At 59.3% G+C, this 21306-nt stretch overlaps 2 protein-coding genes across 5 annotated transcripts; one reads left to right on the top strand and one right to left on the bottom strand.

Annotated features, from left to right (window-relative positions):
- Positions 1-170: 170 nt before the first annotated feature.
- Positions 171-17310, bottom strand: CIMAP1D (CIMAP1 family member D). 4 transcript variants are annotated; one of them, XM_065918405.1, is made up of 5 exons: positions 17184-17310; positions 4904-5399; positions 3614-3721; positions 1750-1863; positions 171-670 (listed from the first exon to the last, which is right to left on the bottom strand). In XM_065918405.1, the coding sequence occupies exons 2-5, from the start codon at positions 5028-5030 to the stop codon at positions 186-188; spliced, it is 834 nt and encodes a 277-aa protein (XP_065774477.1). In that variant the 5' UTR covers positions 5031-5399; positions 17184-17310; the 3' UTR covers positions 171-185. The 4 variants fall into 4 exon arrangements, with proteins under 4 accessions (XP_065774477.1, XP_065774476.1, XP_065774479.1 ...); XM_065918404.1 differs by having other exon boundaries at positions 4904-5576; positions 17184-17239; XM_065918407.1 differs by having other exon boundaries at positions 4904-4997; positions 17184-17231.
- Positions 16351-20569, top strand: MADCAM1 (mucosal vascular addressin cell adhesion molecule 1). Its single transcript, XM_065918403.1, has 5 exons — positions 16351-16688; positions 16800-17072; positions 17461-17781; positions 18598-19104; positions 20240-20569. The coding sequence occupies exons 1-5, from the start codon at positions 16628-16630 to the stop codon at positions 20347-20349; spliced, it is 1272 nt and encodes a 423-aa protein (XP_065774475.1). The 5' UTR covers positions 16351-16627; the 3' UTR covers positions 20350-20569.
- Positions 20570-21306: the final 737 nt, after the last annotated feature.

Genomic DNA, 21306 nt, shown 5'->3' on the forward strand with positions numbered 1-21306 from the left:
TGGCCTAGAAGGACCTTGGACCTTTCAGAAGACAGGAAGGAAGGAGGTGCCTTCCCCCACCCTGGCTTCTCCTAGGCTCCCCCCCCCCCCACACAACCGCCTGCCTACCCCGCCACTTCACAGCACAGGAGACTGAGGCTCAACCCAGGAGTGGGCCAGGCATCCTGTCACCTGCCACGAGGGCGTCAGGGTGCGGGGTCTGTGGCCATGGTGGTAGCCCGCTTGGAGTGGCGGATGCCCATGGTGAATGCCGGGGCCCTGGCCATGGTCACAGTGACCTGCTCGGGGCTGTGGCTGCCAGGGCCGGGTGTCTCATCTGGGGGCCGTGGGGCTCGGGGCCGCCCCAGCATGGTGAAGGCCGGCCGGCGCTGACGGTAGGCATTGGGGTCCGGGCTGTCATACTGGCCAGGGCCGGGTATCTCCGCAGGGTCCTGCGGGGGGCGGGCGGGGGGCGTGCGGCCAGCCACAGTGTAGCTGGGGCTGCTGGGCTTGGTGAAGACCTGCGAGCCCCAGAGGGAGGGCAGGGTGTAGGTGTTGGGGGCAGGGGCTGAGGTGTTCAGGGGCCGTGGGCGGAGGCGGGAGCCCAGGGTGAAAGCTGGAGGCGTCCGCTGGCGCATGGGGGCCACCTTCTCTGGGCTGTAAGCACCAGGGCCGGGTGTCACCTCCAGACCTGTAAGAATGGGCAGTGGACAGAGTCCTCACCTCCTCCAAGACCCGGCGTGGCTCCCCCGCCATATGCATTGTGGAGTTCACAGCAGCCCGGCTGCCCTCTTTTTCAAGCCTCCAGCCTTTGTCCAAGCTCAGTCCTCTGCTGGGCATACCTCCTGTTTCCCATTCCCACCTCCCAGGAGCTGCTTCTCCACCTTAAGACAGCCCCCAAATCCCCTTCTCCCCATGCCTTCCCCACATGCTCCTACGGAGAGCCCTCACAGCCCTTCCAGGTTCCCCCTGATTTGGGTCTCTCTGCCTCTCCAGACATGGCCACACTGAGGTGAGAGGTCCCCACCTGGATCTAACCACACCAGGCTGGGGTCTTACAAAAAGCAAGAATGAGTCAAATCTACTTCAATGCTCAGCAGTTGGCTTAGTGCATGTTTGAGTGGATGGGTCAACAGAAGGATGGGTAGTGAGTGGGTAGGTGATGAGTGAATGAGCAGATGACGGATTCAGGGAGTTGTAGATGAATCAATAGACAGACTGTGGATGGATGGGTGAGTGGGTGGACAGATGGATGGATGGATGGGTGGATGGATGGGTAGATGGATGGATGGGTAAATGGAAGGATGGTTGGATGGGTGAGTGGGTACATGGATAGATGGGTAAGTGAGTGGGTGGGTGAGTGAGTGGGTGGATGGATGGAAGGGTGGATGAATGGATGAACAGACAGATGGATGGGTGAGTGGACGGATGGACTGGTGAGTGGATGGATGATGGGTAAGTAGATGAATGGATGGATGGATGGATGGGTGAGTAGATGGATGATGGATGGGTGAGTAGATGGATGGATGGCTGAGTAGACATGTGCCCACATGTGTACTGGGTCACATTAGCCTGACCCACTTTACCCGTTCAGGTTCTCTTAGGGTCCCTGACCCCTCTTCTGAGTCCACTGGATTTCGTCATTCCAAAGACACTGAAAATCTAAGAAATTGGTGGGGGTGGGGCAAAAAGGGAGGGAGGTGCAAGACTCGCTGAGACCCTGAAGGGGCAGGGTCCTGTGGGCGGGGTTAGCTCAAATTAGATACTCACCAGGAGACTTGCCCCGGCCCTGCATGGAGTAGGCAGGGGTGCAGCTGCGGCCGAAGCGGGTGACTTTCGAGTCCAGGAAGTAGACTGGCCCAGGGCTGGTCTCCTGGGGAGGTGCTGGGGGGGGGGGGGGGAGAGCCCAGGGTCTCGAGGGCAGCTCCAGTGACTTTGCCCCCAGTTGATGCCCTCACTAACCCTGAGGCCCCTGCCATGTCCTGAAGGGCAGGAAACTCAGCCTATGGAGGGGTGACTGCCCAGACCTGGGGTATGGGGTCATGTTGACCATCTATGTACTTGAAATCAGAGCTGTGCCCCACCCCCAACCTCCAACCTCTCTGTCAGCAGCTTGGGGGACCCTTAGAATTGTGTGTAGAGTTAAAGTAACTAGGGCCTAGTAAGCTTCGGTCAGAGGAGAGCCCTGCAGAGCTGGGGTATGCTAGCATTCGACCAGCCTGGGGGGGCAGGGCTTGAGTCGGCCTCTGAGAGCTGGTCCTGAGGAAGCTCTCGGCCCAACCGGCCAGTCTCCTCCTCACACCAGCAGGATGCAAAGATTGAAGAGGAGATGATCCTCGGGATAGGGTGGTCTGGTGCCTGCACTTAATACTCGTGAACCTTACTGTGATGGCCACTGGCACTGTTTATAAGCCCACTCTGGGATCAGTGCATTTGCGTCTGAGAGTAGTAGGTCTGACATGGATTCATGGGGTTAAGGACCATGTGTACATGTGCATATGTGACATGGTGCGCACACATGAAGCATGGTCTTGACAAACAGGCACAGCCCTGCTCATGTCATTTCTCACCTCAAGGCCATTGCCTGTGCTACAAGATCTGCCCTGAGTCCCCTTCTTCTCGGGGCGGACCAAATTTCTATTCATCCTACAAAGCCCAGCTCCCATGCCCCCACCTCCAAGAGTCTGCTCTGGGCACTCAGCAAAGTCTACACTAACCACCAGTAACCCAACTCCCCAGTCTGTCTGTCCCTCTGTCCTGGGATGGGCTCCTATGACTGGGAAGAGAGCCTGGCAGTCCAGGTTGCTCTGGGCCAGAGACCCAGTTCTCAGTCCTTCTTCATGACAGGTGCAGTGCTAACTCCCTTATGTGCCTCCGGGGCCCCTCAGAGGCGCCTGGGTTTGGGGTGGATGCTGATTCTGAAGACTGGGAAGAGGTTGTGAGCCCCACCCCTCCAAAGGAGCCTCTGTCCACACGAATCAAAGTCCTCACAGAGCAAAAACCCTTCCAGCCCCCTGCCCAGCCCACTCAGGACCCCAAGTGCTCTAGAATGTGGGGTGAAGTCACCTGCAGGCATCGCTGTGAAGGCGCAGGCAGCAGTGACTGTCCACAGCCTGCGGTCTCGCCAGCCTTTCCTATCCAAACATGAAAGGTCGCCTTCCACCTCCCTGTGTCCTGTGGGACACCATGGCCCGGGAGCCCCCATCCCACTGATGGAGGCCTGGAGGCCACCCCCACACTCAGGGTCCTTCTTTACTGATAGAGACCAGGCGCTGTGGTAGCCACTTTGAAACCACCTAATTCTCACTTCATGAACCTCTCCAGGCTTCCAAGGTGTAGTCTTGACTACAACTTGGTAAGGACTGTGCCCTCATTGCTTACAGCACGGGAAACTGAGACACAGCTTTCCTGAGTCAAGCAGGAAGGAGAACACCGCCCACTACTCCCCTTCCATGAGGAAACGGACCAGAGAGGCACAGCAGCTTCCCTGAGGTCACACAGTAGGGGTGTGACCTATGCACCCTCCCAGCTTCCTGCCTGATCAGTAAGGGCCTGGATCTAAGGAGATAGGAAGTGCTCCAGTGGGAGATTGGAGGTCCACCCCCCACACCCCTTCCACCCCCACCGGCCTTACCCTCAATGGGCCTCCGGAAGAGTGAGTAGGCAGGACCGGTTACCCTGGTGCAGTCGTGGTTGATGTAGCCAACGGTGGAAGGCAGGGCATACAAGCCTGGCCCAGACCCTGTGACCAGAATCCTTGGGTTGCTCACCCTGATAGATGGAGGGGGAACCCAGGGACCAGCCCCAGAGCCCCCACCCGGCCTCCCAGCCAACCTCCATGACAGGGGTGGGGGAGGAGGGGTTGCCTTCCCCCGGCAGGGGGAGTGAGGAGTGACAGGGGCTTTGTGAGTCATAGGAGGGAGGGGCTGCAGGGCCAGGGCACCTTGGAAAGTTTGACCCCAGACTCAGAGACACACGGTCACCGGTGGGGGAGCTGACCCCAGACACAGAGACACATGGTCACCAGTGGGGAAACTGACCCCAGACTCAGAGACACATGGTCACCAGTGGGGAAACTGACCCCAGACTCAGAGACACATGGTCACCAGTGGGGAAACTGACCCCAGACTCGGAGACACATGGTCACCAGTGGGGAAACTGACCCCAGACTCAGAGACACATGGTCACCAGTGGGGAAACTGACCCCAGACTCGGAGACACATGGTCACCAGTGGGGAAACTGACCCCAGACTCGGAGACACATGGTCACCAGTGGGGAAACTGACCCCAGACTCAGAGACACATGGTCACCAGTGGGGAAACTGACCCCAGACTTGGAGACACATGGTCACCAGTGGGGAAACTGACCCCAGACATGGAGACACACTGTCACAGTGGCAGTGTTTGGTGGCCTCTGCAATAATGTCAGTCCCACAGTCTCACACCAGCTGCCTTGTTAGGGGTGGAGAACTGTGGCGTGAACGGGCCCTAAGATCCTAGAGTCCATGGCAGAATCAGGAGACTCAGCTGCCCCAGGAATCTCTTCGTTTTCTGCCCCTGCACAGGCTCCCAGCCTCTCTGCTGCCTTTTCTCCAAGGTCGCTATCAGCAGTGAACAGACTGCAAGGGCTTCTCGTCTGTCGTTCCTAATGTCCATCCCCACCACAGGACCTTTGCTGCTCTATGGCCACTGTATACTCAGCACCAGGAAAGGTGTCTGACTTTACGATACTGGACTCAAGGGCCCACAAAAATGCCAGGTTCACACCAATCCTGCAGGAAGGAAAATTGAGGTTCTGGGAAATGCAGGGGCTTGCCAGAAATTCCTGCCTCCAGCTGGGCTCCCATGCCTTCCAAACCCCATCTGGGTGGGGGGATGAGAGCAGGGAAGTGTCCCACCTCCACAGGGCCCCTTGCCCACCTACCATGCTCCAAGGTGGCCACCCCGCAGGTCCTCCTCAGGCTGGTCTCCGGGATCTGACAGTCAGTGGTCCGCCGGCCCAGAGGCGCCGGGGTGAGCTGTGGAGCCGGGTCGCAGGTGAGGGTCCCCATAGTGGGCGGATGCCCCTGGCTCCTGGTGTCTGCTCCTTGGCCGTGCAGCTCTGGGCCACAGGTGCCGGCACTGTCCTTGATGCTGGCAGCTCCTGCAGGGTTGGCAGAGCCCCGGCCAACCACACCATCCGGAACGGCACAGACGGCCCCTTGTCCCACAGCAGGGAGTCTGGGGCCCTGGCCTGATCAGGCTGGCCGGCGGTCACTGGCCTGGAAGTGGGGCCAGGATCGAGTGTCGGCCAGGCGGCCGGACAGTCCAGGAAAGAGTCCAGTGTCAGCAGAGCCGGTCCCCCGGGAGCCAGCCAAGCTGGGCAGCCCAGGCCAGAGCAGGATCCCGGGAGCTGGAGCCACAAACAGGACATCCACAGCCTGGTGGCAGGAGGGACGGGCGAGATCATGGGCAGTGTGACCCTGTTTCTACAGCTGGGGAGGCCGAGGCACAGTCCAAGATTGCCACTCGGGGCCAAGAAGCATTCCTTCCTCCCCTCCTACCCTCATCTAGGAAGTTCTCACTGAACACCGACTCTGTACTAGTTTCTGCTTGGGCTGGGGGACATGACAGGAAGAGACAGACCAGAGCTGAGGTCAGGGGGCAAGAGGAAATAAGCAGTAAATGTATAAAGGAGCTCTTCATACCTTAAAAGGTGTTACATGTTCTGCGAACAAAGAGCAGGGCAGGATGAGTGGTCACTGCATTTCAGGATAGGAGGGGGCCGAGCTGAGTCTGGGACAGGAGCCACGTGGGCCAAGGGTTGGCTGTGGTCGTCTAGGAAGCCCCCTCCTCCCAGAAGCCAGCGACACAGAGCGTCACTGTCCCTGACACAGGGAGGCTCCCCCTACCCCAACCCATGTCGGGCTCTGAGACCGGGCTCAGGTAAGCTTGGCCAAGCAGAGTTCACATTCCTTGTCTTCAGAGCGTCCTTGTTTGCTGCTGTGTGGTCACGCCCTTTTGCAGTGCAACGTGTTAACAGGTGTTCTGAGTGACCATTCGCATACCATACGATTTTTAGGCATTCTATAATTTTTGAACCTTTTTATTCAAAATGTTATAGTCTGTGTCAAAGGTCAAAAAACAAGTCTTAAATGCTATGTTAGAAAAGATCTTGGAACTTTCTGGTGGTCCAGTGGCTAAGCCTCCCAACTCCTAGTGCAGGGGGCCCCGGTTTGACCCCTGGTCGGGAAACTAGGTTCCACATGCCGCAACTAAGACCCAGTGCTGACAAGTAAATAAACAAAAATATAGAAAGGAAGATCTTAAAATCAATGACCTCAGGTTTCACCTTTAAAAACTAGAAAAATGTAAGAGTCCAAGTGGGTAGACAGAGGGAGATTTTAAAAACGAAGTAGAAATGCATGAAACAGAAAACTGTAGAAAGAATTAATGAAGCCCCAACACCACCACCAAAAAGCTGATTCTTTAAAAGGATCAACAAGAAACCAGTGCGGTGAATCAATGACATCAGGACAGCAGGCCGGCAGCACTGCAGACTTGCAGGCTCTGGGGGAAGTCTGTGTGAAGCCAGAGGCATTTACCCTGTCCCAGTCACTAGGTTACTAGCTTGGGACTCAGGTATCCTGGGCCAGCATCACAGTGTTTAATTATCCTAGCATCGCATGAGAGGTGTGGATGCTGACCTCCTCTGGTCACAGGAGGGAAGACAGAGTGGGGAGGAAGGGAGGGTGAGTCGGGGGAAGGGGGCGGCAGTGTGGGGGGGAGGGAGTGTAGGGATTGCATGGAACACTGACTCAGGTTTTAGAGCAAAGCTTGGCACAAGGGCTTCTCCCAGGTTCTAATTCCTGCTCAGTTTTCTGGGTGTGCTGGAATCTCTGGATTTCCCTCATCCTAAGGATAAAACCCAAGCCCTCCCTGTCTCATCCTGCTCCCCTCTGCCCTGGACTCCTAGCCCTCAGCCCTCATTCACAACCCTGTGGCCACAACAACTGGCTTCCTTCCCCTTGGATGGGAACCTCGGGGCCTTCACCTGCTCCCCTCCCCAGAGACACATGCTTCTGCCCATCAGCCCACAGCCCTCCATCCTCAGGCACCGGTGGCCCCGACACTCAATGAGCCATGTGCTCCTCAACAGAGTCAGGGACAGAAGTGGGAGATGGGGGATGAATCCCCACTTCCCTCTCCTCCTGCCCATGGGTGCTTCTCAGGGACCCACACTGGCTAGATGTGCAGGAGCCCAGGAACTGGCCAGCCTTGGGGCCCAGGACAGGGGATGGAAGGACCCAGCCCTCCCCATTTAGGCCCCCAGCCCAGGCTACCTGGGTCAGCCCTGGAGTGAAGAGAGCTGGAAACACTGGACTCGGCTCCCACCGCCTCCATTTCCTCTTGGTGACCCAGCCCCTCTGGGATGAGACCCTACATTCAGAATCCATCCAGGGTTCCATTCCCCTTTCTGACTGTGAGAAGCCAAGAGCTAACACAGAGTTGGGAGGTGGGGGGCAGCGAACAGGAAGAACAGGCAGCCTGAGCCTGTGCAGGGTGTTCGGCGGACCCCCAGGCCCAGGCCCCACCCCACTCGAGCTCATCCCCCACAGCCCACCTGGCCACCACTGTTGGCCCACTTCTTTCTCTTTAGCCCAGAAATCTTCACTTCAGCAGGTGGGCTGAGATGTGAACAACTCAAAGTCTACAGGGGCACAAGCTGCATTTTAATCCAAACTGACATGGGCAGCAGAGGGCAAGCCAGAGAATTTGAAAACGGAAGCCCATCTGGGCGTGAGAGCAGGGCTCCGGCCCCGGTGCGGGCAGAATCCACTGAGGCTGCCCAGCTGAGCCGAGGCCTAAATACAGCCAGTGCTCCTCTGATTACAGCCCTCATCACAGCTACTAATTCCACCAGGACAGAGCTGTGGGCCAGGCAGTCTCCGGCACCGGGGAAACAGGGGTGAAGGAAACCCACAACCTCCCCACCTCTCCTTTCCACTTAGACAGGCAGGCAAGTAGAAGAAGAATGCGGGGGAGGGGGGTGGTCAGAAGGGGCCAGGGCTGTGGGTGTGCAGCCTGGGAGGCCTCAGTGGGGAAGTCACCGGAGCAGAGACCAGAGGGAGGTGGGGAGAGAGCAGGGAGACCTGGTGAGAGGGCGCACCTGGCGGCACCTGACGGGAGCACCACCTGTGCAAAGGCTCTGGGGCAGCCCCGCGCCTGGCGGGTGGGAGGGGCCGCGGGGAGGATGAGCGAGGGGTTGGGGCAGGAGGTGAGGGCCCGGGGCGCGGAAGGGGCTGAGCAGGGCCGCACCCCGCTCTCTGCTCACAAGCGCCCTCTGGCGGTTTCCGGGAGAACAGGCCGTGGGCAGCACTAGGACCCTGGGAGAAGGGACGACGGGGTGGGGGAGGGGTGATGGATGACAGAGAGATGATGGGGCGATGGTGGGGGAGAAGGTGGGGAGTGAAGATGGGAGGGGGAATTGGGGTTGGGGGATGGTGGGGCCAGCTGAGCAGGGATGGAAGAGTGGGCGAGAAGCAGGGGTTCTGGGTCTGCTTTAAAACTGGAAACAAGGTCTGCAAGAGGATTTGACCGAGGGAGGGAGCTACAGAGCCCCAGAGCTTTGGTTGGCTCACCTCAAAGGATGGAGCTGCAGGTACCTGGGAGGAAGCAGAGGTGGGAGGGGCAGGCTTTACATATTTTATTCTATTTTGTATAAATATTTATGGGGCATTACGTTTTGGTCAGTTAGTTCCCCAACTAGGGATTGAACCCACTGCCCCCTGCAGTGGAAGCAGCGAGTCTTAACCACTGGACCACTGGGGAGTCCCAGGGCAGCCTTTAGATGATCATGAGTTCAGTCTTGGGGTTGGGGGCTTGGGGCTCCAGCAGGAGATGCACATGGACCAGCTGTACGGGGTGGGCTGCTGGTCATCTGTGGGTTCTGTGGGTGCAGGTATACCTTGGCTGTGAACCTGAGGAGGTGGGAGCCCTGGAGACCGGAGCAGAGGAGAGGAGCGGACAGCATTAGGAGAGAGGCGTCAAGAGTGGAAACTCTGAAGGACCTGAGCTCAGACCAGCTGCTTTCTTCAGCAGTTTACTGTCCTTTCTCCCCACTCCTTCCTGTCTCTCTCTCTCTCTCTCTCTCTCTCACACACACACACACAAACACACATATACACACACACAGAAGAGGCGAAGCTGTGCGTGTCCTGTCCTGGGGTCAGCACATCACTGGCCCAGACCCAGTGCACAGACACCCACAGAAAAAGGGGTGGGGGCTATTGACACAGTTGAGCTGAGGTTCCCCACCATCTCTAAAGCTGTCTGGGTGCTGAAAGTGAGAAGCTGGATTATAGGCCATCCTGCTATTCTGTCCCTGGCACAGTGGGTGGGGCAGGCCGGGGGGCAGGTATTCTCAGGACACTGCCCCACGCAGTGTCAACTCTCCCTCTGCCCTCTGGCCTGCGATCTCTCACCTCCCACCTCCCCAGGGTGCTCACAATTGTCCCTCGGCAGGGCCTGACTCAGGCTCACGTGCCTTGGTGGCTGCCTGCCCCTTTGTTCCAGGAAGCCGGGGATACTAACAAGGAAGCCTTGTTCTTCTCAGATGGACAAGGACCCAGCGAACCTGCCAGCTCGCCTCCTGCCTCCATTCCGGAAGGACCCAGCAAACTTTCCAGCTCCCCTCATGCCTCCATTCAGGAAAGAGCCAGCTCCCCACTCAGACCAAAAGGGACCCCGCCAGGCGGGGAGGGAGTAGCTCTCCTGTTCCTCTGGGTCCTCGGCTGCACGACTGCCTAGTCCCCGTTATGAAGACGAAGACAAAAGGTTCCTGGGAAAGAAGGCCTCAAACTGGGGGGCTGAGAGGGTCTAGCAGGCTTTCCTGAGGCCCACCAAGTCTGACCTGACCACAACCAGGTCCTATCTCCCCTCAATGGCATTCCCCATCCCTAGGGATGCCCCTCTGGCCTCCTTGCTTTCCGGGAGCTCGCCAGGCAGCTCCAGCTGCAAGGCCTTTGCATATACTGTATCTTCTACCTGGTACACCCCTTCCCACACAGATGCTTCCTAATTCTCATCCCTTCCCCCAAGTCTTTGCTCTTTCCCATGTGGCCACCCAGTGTCACCCTATACATGCCCGACCTCCACACTGCCAATTCCCCTTTTTCTCACTGCCTTTGTGCGTGTGCTCAGTCACTCAAACGTGTCCCAGTCTCCATGGACATAGCCCGTCAGGCTCCTCTATCCATAGGATTATCCCAGCAAGAATACTGGAGTGGATTGCCATCTCCTCCTCCAGGCTTCCCCACCCAAGGATCGAACCCAGGTCTCCTGCAGCTCCCGCACTGGCAGGAGGATTCTTTTCTGCTCAGCCACCTGGGAAGCCCTTCCCACTGTGTTTATCACCCACTAATATAGGACAGCATTGACCCCCAGTGCAGTGCTGGGCTGGGGCTTTTGAGAGCTGGCTTCAATTTGCAGAAGTTTTATTTGCAAGCTGATGTCATGATGGCAGCTTGAAAGCACCCATGAAGGGAGTATTTACACCCCAGAATTAGTATGTGCACAGAGCAGGGCTTTTTGCCCTAAAAGTGCTAGCTGTTCAACATTTATAAGCACACTCTAGTGCTCCAGTGCTAAGTCGCTTCAGTCGTGTCTGACTGTGACCCCATGGACTGTAGCCCGCAAGGCTCCTCTGTCCATGGGATTCTCCAGGCAAGAATACTGGAGAGGGTTGCCATGCCCTTCTCCAGGGGATTTCCAGGCCCAGGGGTCGAACCCGAGTCTCTTACCTGTATTGGCAAGCAGGTTCTTTACCACCAGTGCCACCTGGGAAGTCCCATGGGCACACTGCTGCCTGTTTAGTATACTTAACGCTTATACCTCCTGGTCCCTTCCCGCCCCAATTAGAACAGAAGACCCTCCAGACCGGGTCTGCCCACTTTGCTCTCTGCTGTCTCTCAAGCACCTAGAACAATGCTTGGAGACTAGTGGCTTCCCAGGTGGTGCAGTGGTAAGAATCCACCTGTCAGTGCAGGTGATGCAAGAGACGCGGGTCCCATCCTCGGGTCCAGAAGATCCTGGGAGTAGGAGATGGCTACCGGCTCCAGTATTCTCGCCTGGAGAATCCTATGGACAGAGGAGTCCCAAAGGCGTGGACACGGCTGAGCATGGACACACAGGTGCTCAATAACTACTCGGTGACTTAATGAATGATCCTTATCTGGACCCGTGCGACAAATCCAGCCTCAGCATGAACCTGGTCATCCTCCAGCGCTAGAGAACACACTCAGGGCCCCAACACCGCGACCCTGGGCCGGGCGACCGAACCCTGGCCATCTGGCAACAAGGACCCTGACCGCCTAGCACGGACCCCGCCCAATTACACGACCCTTGTCACGACCCCACCCCAGTCCCTGAGACGCCCCCGAAGCCTCGATTTCCGCGGTCCAGACCTAGCGGTGTAGTTCCTCGCGACCCGGACCTTTCGGTTCGGGATGTATGACCCCCGGCCTCGCCGTATATCCCCGGCCTCAGGAGCTCTCGCCCGAGTCCCAAGCGGTGCCAGTGCAGCAGGAGCCGCGGGGGCGTGACCTCAAAGACGCACAACGCCGCCATCGGTGCTAAATTACGCGCGGACAGGAGCCCTCTTCGCTCAGAACCGAGGGCCATGCCGCCTCGCTGGCCAGTGCGGGGCTAGAGGGGCGCTGCCCTCCTGTCGGCCTTGTGGGAAACGCGCCCCCGGCCGCCACCCCGGCGCCTGCGGCATGTCGGGAGTCGTAGTCTGGAAGCGCGGGGCGGCCCAGGGGACCGTGGTTCTCCCGGGAGACCCGAACGCTCGCCGGGGCGTTCCTGAGTTCCTCGCTGTAGGTTACGGGCACCTTCGGGGGCCGATCCGAGCTGGACCACCGCGTCCAGGTGGTTGAGAGGCTCGTCACCAAGGACGCGGCACGGCGAGTAGGCGCGACCGGCCCGACCCTGACCCTCAACCCCGCCCGAACCTGACCTTCTGACCACCGACCCTCGGCTCCAGCGGGACCCTGACCTCAGTTGCCCATCCTGACCTTACCCTGCTGGTCAGCCTTGACGCTAGACGTTGGCCCCATTCCTTACCTAGCACTCCCAAGCCCATCCTGGTCCCTCCAGACGCCCTGACCCAGGTGTGCGGGCACAGGCCTGCGACCCCAGTTTCCCACCCTCCCTGCAGAACGACCCCAATCGCACTTTGACTGGGCTCTGAACTTGCAGCCCCCTCCCCCCATCACCCAGACCTTGCTGCCAGGCTCGCATCCTCCTGGTCCATTCATGTCTCGGGTAGAGACCCTGGGCTTCAAACAGGCTCCTGGAGCAGAGAACTTCCCCGAGGAGTCGGCTCAGGGTGACCCCCAACCCAACCCCTCCGCGTCTACAGGCAGGGCGCCCAGAGGCTCCCAAGTCCTCCACCAACCGCCTCCCACCCAGGATTTCCCAACCTCTGATTGGCGCCGGGCCCCATCCTCTCCATTCCAGGTCATCTAGTGCCCCTACCTGGTGAGAGTGAAAGTCACTCAGTCGTGTCCTACTCTGTGACCCCGCGGACTATACAGTCCATGGAATTCTCCAGGCCAGAATACTGGAGTGGGTAGCTGTTTCCTTCTCCAGTGGATCTTCCCAACCCAGGGATCAAACCCAGGTCTCCCACAAATCAGCTGAGCCACCAGAAAAGTCCACCTGGTGAAAACCACCGTCCTAAACCCTTAGCACAGTGGTCCCAGGGCTCAGGCAAGGGTCCGATGGAGGACCCAGACATTTCCATTCTGTGCTCAGGGACGCAGATCCATTGCAAGGCCAGGGAGCCGGTTCCCGGCCCCTGCCCCACACCGCCCCCCCCCAACCCACGTGAGGCCAAAAAAATAAATACGGGACTTCCCTGCTGGTCCAGTGGTTAATAGTCCACATTTCTACCACAGGGGGCACATGTTCAATATCTGTTCAGGGAACTAAGATCCTGCATGCTGCATGGAGTGGCCAAAAATAACTAAATAAATTTTTTAAATGAGATTGTAGATGAGAAAGTAGATTCATAAATCCAAGTTGCTCCAAGCACACTTAAAAGTTTTCTGATAAGCAGGTCAAACATCTGTTTTTAGGTTAATATTTAAATTAAAGATCACATTTTAAGTGGTGAGTAGTGACACCTGGCTGGCAGCCCTGCCTACTACAAACTCAGTAGCGATCTGAGTTTGCCCTGTGCTACAACCTTGTAACCTCCCCCCTCATCACAGCCTGGAGCAGCAGAGCAGCACTTCCCCCCTCAAACACAGCCAGTCACCACACCACACTGAGGCTGCCAAAGTGGACATGTGGGTTGGTAGATGGGGAAGGGTGTTCAGTTGGGGGCGGGTGGATGCATGGGTGGATAGACAGCTGGATGCCAAGTGGACAGAAGGCTGGGTAAATGGATGGATAGTAGTGGTTGGAGGCTGGTGGCCTAAGGGACAGAGTGGGTGCATAATTGTGGATGGCCAGTGCTGGGCGGGCAGACCTGAGTTGATCTCTGCCTGAGTCTGCCCATACCTGCTAAGGTCAGTTGGGGCCTGTCCTGCCCCTGTGCCCTCCTCGCGCCCTCAGCCCAGCTTGGCCAGGGAAATTCAGGGCCCAGCAGGGACACTGAAGAACCGATGGAACAGCCCCATCAGGCTCTAGAACCTTCTGTGGGGCTATGTAACAGGCGATCCTCGACCCTCATAGCCGCCATCTCCTCCCCTAGCCTCCCTGAGACCACCCAGGCAGGAAGTCACCCAGGGAGGGGGATGAGGGTGACATCCAGGGTCCTCCAGCACCAGAGTTGAATGGGGCATCTGACATGGGGGGGCTCCAATGACCCAGCCCTGCCCCAGGGCTCTAGTTCATGCCAAAGAAAATCCATGAGGCCCCCCAACTGACCAGTGATTCTAGCAAGGGGAGCTGGCCAGGCAGAGTACAGGGGTCCTGGGGGAACAGGTGTCTCCCGGGGCCAGGGCACTGGCCTCTGGACACTCTGCTCAGCCAGGTCCCCCGCAGAGCCCTAAGGTCATCCTGGGGAGCAAGAAGGGGGCTAGAGTGCCAGACCTCCTGCGGTGACGGGACCCTCCATGGGAAGGAGGCTTCCTGCAGAGGCCACTGAGGACTTCCTCTGTGCAGGGGGCAATGCTGGGAAGTGGGGACCAAGAGCAGGAAGCCCAGGGTAGGGGGTACAGCCAGACCATCAGCCCTCCAGGCAGCGGCTCCCACGGGCTCAGTCACCCAGGGGCAGAAGCAGGTGTCCCTCGAGCAGCCTAGGAGTGGGGTTCAGTCTTCCATCCCCTCCCCCTGCTGCTGGCTCTGCTCCTCCAGGCACCTGCCCATCCCTTTCCTCCCCCACCCCTATTCTGCCTCGGTGTTTCCGCCCTTTCCTGTCTCCCACCTCTGCCCGGAACATTCCTCCTCTGTTGAGCCCACCTGTCCGTTCCTCATGGTGCCCTCCACTGACGCCCTGGTCATCGTGTCCCCCTTAGCACTGCCCTCTGATCGCTGCAGGCATCTTCAACCCAAGGGTTCTTTGTTCACACAGGCAGAGACTTGGAGCTGGAGGGGCCAGGCGGTGGGGGGTGGGGGCAGCAGGCCCACGCCTTGCAAGGACCTTGGCTGCCAGGGCAGCAGGAAGCCAGGTCAGGGGCTGGGAAGAGACCCATTCACCAGGCCGGCTGCCCCCCACCCGGGTTAAGGGCCCAGCTTCCCGAGAAGGGCCCAAACCTCCGGCCTGGGGAGGGACCGCACCTCGGAGCCGCCTTCCTGTGCGGCCTTTCCCGGCACTAGGGGTAGGGGGGATGGGGCCAAAGAAGCCAGACTCTGGGTTGACACACCTGGGCCCCCTGAATCTCAGCTCCCATCCCCTGACGCCAGGCCCCCCCAGCCTGACCCCCACCCCCAGCCCCCCAGCCTCACCCTCCAACCCTTGGACCGCCAAGCCTCAGCCTCCTTCTGCTGTCCCCAGCCCTCTACAGCCACCCCTCCTCAGCTCACCCCAGCCCCCAGTCCCCCCAGCCTCAGCCCCTCCTCTGCCCCCAGCCCCTCGGCCTCAGCTCCCCCTCTCTGCCTCCAGTCCCTGATCTTGGGCCCCACGTTCTGCCTCTGACAGTTAAGATGTTGAGAAGAGGGCATTCCCTGGTGCTCCAGGGGCTAAGACTGTGCTCCCAATGTAGGGGGCCTGGGTTCATCCCTGGTCAGGGAACTAGATCCATCTGCTGCAACGAAGATCTGGCAGTTCTAAGGAAGATGGAAGATGCTGAGAGCCACAACAAAGACCCCAGCACAGTCAAATAAGTTAATTAAAAAGAAAAAAAAGATGCTGAGAACACAGGTGGGCAGAGCTAGTAGTGCTTAGAAACTGGCATCTCCCAGCAGGTTCTCTTACTCTGAAGTCAGGGAAACTGAGGCACAAGTCACACCTGAAGTCAGGCGGGGGTGGTGGGCAGCCAGGACCCCCCACGCTTTTCCTCCTTCGTGCCTGCTGTGCTCCGAGTCTGGGGTCACAGTAGAGGGCACAGCAGACAAACGCCCCCCCCCCTCCCCGACCATTCCCAGTACAGGGGGGATATGACATCAGCCATTTGACCTCTCTAAGGACTTGGAGGAAGTGGGGGGGGGGGGCGAGGAAGCTGGCTGGGGTGCTTCCCACTCAGCAGACTGCGTCTGGACATAGCCCAGCAGAGAAGGCACGTGCCAGGTCCAGAGACTGCCAAGTGCCCAGGCTCCGGCCGCGGCCTGAAGTTGGGGTTTTTCCCTCTGCAACAGGGCAGCCGTGGAGTGTCTGCATGCTCAGAGGGTGTTTCTAAATCCATTCTGGGGCCCGGTAGTGAATGGCCTTGAGGAAACGCAGGACCAGGCTGAGGGTGGTCTACACAATGGAAAGGGCAGACGGATTCAGGCGTTGGGGACACGAGGCTCTCGGGCCTGGCTGATGATTCCTGTGGGTCCCCTCCCAGGCGTCTCCTCGGAAGACGCTCCGTGGCCTTGGGCTCCCATCCCGCCTGCCCGTTAGGCGCACGGGAGACAAGCTCAGAGGTGGGTAGTGGAGTGTCCTAGGCACCGTGGGCCGCAGCCCCATCACCCCCAAGAGACCCCACCACCCCCACAACATCCTCACCCCTGGGGGACCTCCCCCCCCTCGCTCCGCCAGGACTCCTCTCCAGGAGGTCCACCGCCAGGGAACCCCAGCGCGACCGCCCCAGCTCAGAGGAGACTGCTCCCCACCGCCCCCGCGCGGCCGCTCCGGGTAGTGAAGACCGAGAATCCCGCGACGGCGCGAACCTGGCGCCAACGCCGGGCCTGGCTCCTCCGGCGTCAGCCCTCTCCTGCCTCCATCTTCCGAGGTTGCGTTTCTAAAAGCGAGGCCTGGAACCGGCCCAGGCCTTCTGCCCTCCTGTCCGACTTCGGCCGCTCCCCTACCCCGCCCCCGCACCTCTCGCCCCCAGCGCCTGCCCCTCTGTCGCCTCCAGGGTCGTTGGGGGTCAGGGTGGGAAACCCCCTCGGGAAACCCCCGGGGAGCAGCTGGAGGAGGGGAAGCGGGGTCGCGGGGTCGCGGGGCGGCGGGAAGGAGCCTGGGACGCCACTATTTAAGCCACCGCCCCCGCGGGCAAGGGACAGAGCCTGGCCGAGCATGGAGCGAGGCCGCGCCCTTCTGCTTCCCCTTCTTCTGGGGCTGCTCCAGCCGGGCCGCGGTGAGCTGGGAGGGGCCGCAGACGCGCGTGCGGAGGTTTGGGAGGTGATGGGGGACCCCGCGTAGGGGCCTGGGAGGAGGAGGGCGGGGATGAGATCGCGGTCACCCGCAGGTGGGCGGCTGGAAGTGGATCCACCTGAGAGCGAGGTGGCGATGGCCGTGGGCGAGTCGCGAAACTTCACCTGCCGCATGACCTGCGCGGACGGCAGGGAGGCCTCGGTGCTGTGGCGGGGCCTGGACACCAGTCCGGGCGCCGTGCAGTCCGGCGCGGGCCTCAGCGTCCTGTACGTGCTCAACGCCTCGCTGTCTGCGGCGGGGACCCGCGTGTGCGTGGGCTCCTGCCGGGACGTGTCCCTCCAGCACCGCGTGCGGCTCCTGGTGTTTGGTGAGCCCCCGCCCCTCCCCCAGCCTCTGCGCACGCGAGCCCTCCTTCCCTTGGCCATCTCCACCTGGAACGCTTCCCGGATTGCCCACCACGTCCCCGCTCATAGCTCACCTCGCAGGTCCTCCAGAGTTGCTCTGCAGTCCCCCTTCTCCACGCATCCCTCTCCCCCATCCACCCCCGATCCTCCAGGACCTCACCCCCTGCCCTTTCTGCTCTGGACTCACTCTGACAGCTTATATTCTAGCCACACAGGCTGTCGTAGTGGGTCTCCCCTGTACCCGTGCCCCAGCAGTCTCCAGGAACCCCAAGCCCCACCTCCACGCCCCCCTCCTGGGGCGCAGCCCTAAACCTCCCGCCTCAGCTCACCCTCTTCTCCCCTCCCCCACAGCCTTCCCAGACCAGCTGACTGTATCCCCTGAGGCCGTAGTGCCAGGGAGGGACCAGGAGGTGGCCTGCACGGCCCACAACGTCACACCGGCTAGCCCTGACACACTCTCCATGTCCCTGCTCCTGGGGGGTCGGGAACTGGAGGGAGTGGAAGACTTCCCGGACGTGACTGAAGAGCCCCAGGAAGGTGAGGACCAGCTGTTCCAAGTGACCCAGCGCTGGCTGCTGCCCACCTCAGAGACCTCCAGCCTGCACACCCTCCACTGCCAGGTGACCATGAGGCTGCCTGGCCTGGAGCTGACCCGCCACCGGCCCATTCCAGGTGAGCCTGCGACCGCGGGGAAGTGAACAAGGTCATACCGCCCAGCATCTGAGTCCCTGGTGAGCCCTGGGCGGCTGCCCGGCCACTCGTTGGGAGTCCTGGCTCCTCCCTGCGCCCGCTGGGTCTCCACCTGGATAGGTCCCGCACCACCAGCTGGAGGGAAAGTCACTTTCCATCCCTCGCCTGGCCCCCAGTGGCAACCAGGGGGCTACTTCTCGCTGGTTCATTCGTTCAACAGATTTGCAGCGCACCTACCCTGAGCCAAGCCCACGAAGGTGCTGCCCCTCCTCTGCCCGCAGCCCTCCAGGGCTCCCACCTCCCTCCAGGTGAAAGTCCAAGCTGGCTGCACCCACCCACAGGGCCGTGCACACCTGCCCTATCCCCCTCCCTTCTTCCCCTTCACTCACACTGCTGTTCCTCCCACACTTCAGGGGCAGTGCTGCCCCAGGACCTTTGCATCGCTGTGCCCTCCATGGGAATGCTCTTCCCTACAGCTCCGCCACCCCACTCAGGTCTCCTTCCCAGTGAGGCTTGCCCTGATCTTCCGGCCCAAGAGGTCCCACCACCACCCCCCCCAACACACACACACACAGGCCTCTTTTCTTCCCCTGTTGAATGTTTCTTGACACCTTTTTATCAACATCTGACTTGTGTGTTCGACCCTGCTCCTATCCACTGGGGTACCCTGCAATTCATCCAAGTGAAGGACAGGGCTCGGAGCAGATCAGGTCCAAACATGTGTTCCAGGTGGAGAGAGGGAGGTAGGAGAGGGGCCTGGGCAGCAGGGAGAAAACAAATGACTGCTGCATTTTCCAGTCCTGCAGGGCCTGACCTCCCCGGAGCCCCCCAGCATCACCTCCTCAGAGCCCCCCACCATGACCCCCACAGAGCCCAGCATCACAGCGTCCCTGGAGCCCACTGATACAACCACCCCAGAACCCTTTGTCATGACACCCCCGAAGCCCCCCATCACCACCTCCCCCGAGCTGACCTCCACCTGCAGCCCCGCAAGTCCTGGCCCAATGAGTCCTGGCCCCGCACCCAGGAACAGCTCCACCAGGCCGTGCCTCCCGGAGATCCACCGGTCGTCAGCACCAGGGGCTTTGGAGCTGCTGTGCGAGGTTTCCTGTGGCCCCAGCATGGCCGTGCACTGGACCCAGGCCCCCGGCGGGCTGGAGGCCTACGAGACGCAGGAGGCAGGGGCCCAAGCTTGGCTGAGCAGCAGGAGCATGCTGTGGCCCAGGTGCCATCCTGAGGGCTGGTTCCAGTGTCGCCTGGACCCTGGGGGCCACACGGCCAACCTGTATGTGGTCCCGGAAATCTGTAAGTTTGGGGGCTGCAGGGGCCTGGGAGGGAAGGGAGCCTTGTGTCCAGGCCTTAGCCAAGGAGTGCCCTCCTAGTCCGCCTGTGTCCCCAGCTGTCTAGTGGGCTTCCCTGACCCTTTAAGGGTCACAAGTCACAACTGCCTGCATGGCGATAACTAGGTTTCAGGGACTCTGTAGCTGTCACAGCATTTTGTAAACCCTGTAAACTCGATGGACTGAGACAGCCTGTGGAATAGAAACAGGACACAGACACATCAGTAATTTGTTTTTCTGGAAGCCACGTTCAGGGGGGGAAAAAAGTAAAAATAAGTTTGACGATATATCATCAAACCCAATATATCTCAAATATTATCATTTCAACATGCAGTCTATTAAGAAGCATGATTGAAGTTTGTTTTCAGACTAAGTCTTCAAAATGCAATGTGTGTTTTACATGAACAGTGCTGTCCACCCAGACTGGTTACACTTCAAATGCAGCTGTAGTGAGGGGCCCCTCACTGGACTGCCCACTTTTTTTTAATATTTATATGGTGCTTTATTTATTTACTTGGCTGCATCTGGTCTTAGTTGCAGCTTGCAGTATCTTTAGTTGTGGCATGTGGGATCTAGTTCCCTGACCAGGTATGGAACCTGGGTCCCCTACACTGGGAGTGCAGAGGCTTAGCCACTGGACCATCAGGAAGTTCCTGGACTGCTCACTTCTAACTACAGGGTCCTAATGTACCTTTCCTAAGAGTTGCTCTAAAGGCCTTTGGGGGCTTTCCTGTTGGCTCAGATGGTAAAGAATCTGCCTGCAATGTAGGAGACCCAGGTTCGATCTCTGTTAGAAGATCCCCTGGAGAAGGGAATGGCAACCCACTCCAGCATTCTTGCCTGAAGAATTCCATGGACAGAGGAGCCTGGTGGGCTACAGTCCATGGGGTCGCAGAGTCAGACACGACTGAGTGACTAAACACACAAAGGGCTTTGGCTAGTCCAGGGATTTTTGTAGATTTCACAAAGGTGTTTTAAACTGTTAAGTCGCTTGTACAGTTTCAGGGAACCTGATCAGTCTGTGAGACCTTAGCAAGCTCTGCCGGGCTGCTCCCCAAGCCTGCAGTGGGCTTCAGGATTCCGGATGCCTCTCTCTCCAGGTTCCCCGGCAACGTCGACTGCCCTGTGGACCAGCAGCTTGGCGCTGGGGCTCCTTCTCCTGGTGTTCCTCGCCTACCACCTGAGGAAACGCTGCCAGCCCACAAGCTGATGACCTGGGCCTCACACCCCCACCCCGAGTAGACCACACAAAGGGGGACTTTTCTTCTACTCGGTTGTGACTAGAGGACGTGGGCAGCATTCTGGACAGCAGGCGGTGACCGTGGGCTCCCTACCCTGATGGCCGGCACATCCAGGCTCCCCAGCTGGCTGGGTGTCCCTTCCGTGGGTCCCAGGGGAGCAGACCCTCCACAGTGCAGAGCTGGAGAATAAAGAGCATCCAGTCTGACCTTAGTGGTTTCTGTTTTGGTCCCACGACATGGGAATCCTCCGCACAGCTCCAACCATCCTCTGCTCTAGGTGACTCCCCCAGAGGGGCAAGGAAGGACAGACACCACCACAGCCCCACGTGGCCAGGGCTGGGAGAAGGAGGCGTGTACTCTGCCTGGGGCCCCTCCCTGCATGTGGGAACGCTGAAGCTTAAAGAGTAACTAGAAGTCCTCAAAAGAAGCGGAGAAAAGTACTTGTTGGAGGACCGCACTGGCAAAGAAACTGAAGGGTGCTTGATAAGGGAAACTGTATGTACTCTTTCAGGGTGGCGGGGGTTAGGTGGCGGGGGAGGTGGCGGTGGGGAGCGAGACAGAGGCTGAAATGATACCGGCAGATGAGGGGCTATAGATGCCAGGGGTTTCAGCCTTCTGGAACTGGGGACCTTTGCAAGAGTTTAGAGCTACAGGGCTTAGGGCTTCCCTGGTGGCTCAGACCGTAAAGAATCTGCCTGCAATGCAGGAGACCTGGGTTCAGTCCCTGAGTCGGTAAGATCCCCTGGAGAAGGGAATGGCAACCCACTCTAGTATTCTAGCCTGGATAATCATATGGACAGAGGAGCCTGGCAGACTACAATCCACGGGGTCGCAGAGTCAAACACGACTGAGTGACTAACACTTTCAGAGCCATAGAAGATGCGGCGTGAGAAAGCGCCCTCTGGTGGTAACGAAATGTAGCCGGC

The sequence above is a fragment of the Muntiacus reevesi genome, chromosome 1 (assembly GCF_963930625.1).
Source record: "Muntiacus reevesi chromosome 1, mMunRee1.1, whole genome shotgun sequence".
NCBI classification, from domain to species: domain Eukaryota; kingdom Metazoa; phylum Chordata; class Mammalia; order Artiodactyla; family Cervidae; genus Muntiacus; species Muntiacus reevesi.

Coding starts and splice junctions, on each gene's coding strand:
- CIMAP1D (XM_065918405.1), bottom strand. CDS start 5,030: ATGGGGACCCTCACCTGCGACCCGGCTCCACAGCTCACCCCGGCGCCT. Junction 3,722..4,903: donor GGTGGCCACCTTGGAGCATG/GTAGGTGGGCAA, acceptor TTCTGGTCACAG/GGTCTGGGCCAGGCTTGTAT. Junction 1,864..3,613: donor CTTCCGGAGGCCCATTGAGG/GTAAGGCCGGTG, acceptor CCCCCCCCCCAG/CACCTCCCCAGGAGACCAGC.
- MADCAM1 (XM_065918403.1), top strand. CDS start 16,628: ATGGAGCGAGGCCGCGCCCTTCTGCTTCCCCTTCTTCTGGGGCTGCTC. Junction 17,073..17,460: donor CGTGCGGCTCCTGGTGTTTG/GTGAGCCCCCGC, acceptor CCTCCCCCACAG/CCTTCCCAGACCAGCTGACT. Junction 17,782..18,597: donor CCGCCACCGGCCCATTCCAG/GTGAGCCTGCGA, acceptor TGCATTTTCCAG/TCCTGCAGGGCCTGACCTCC.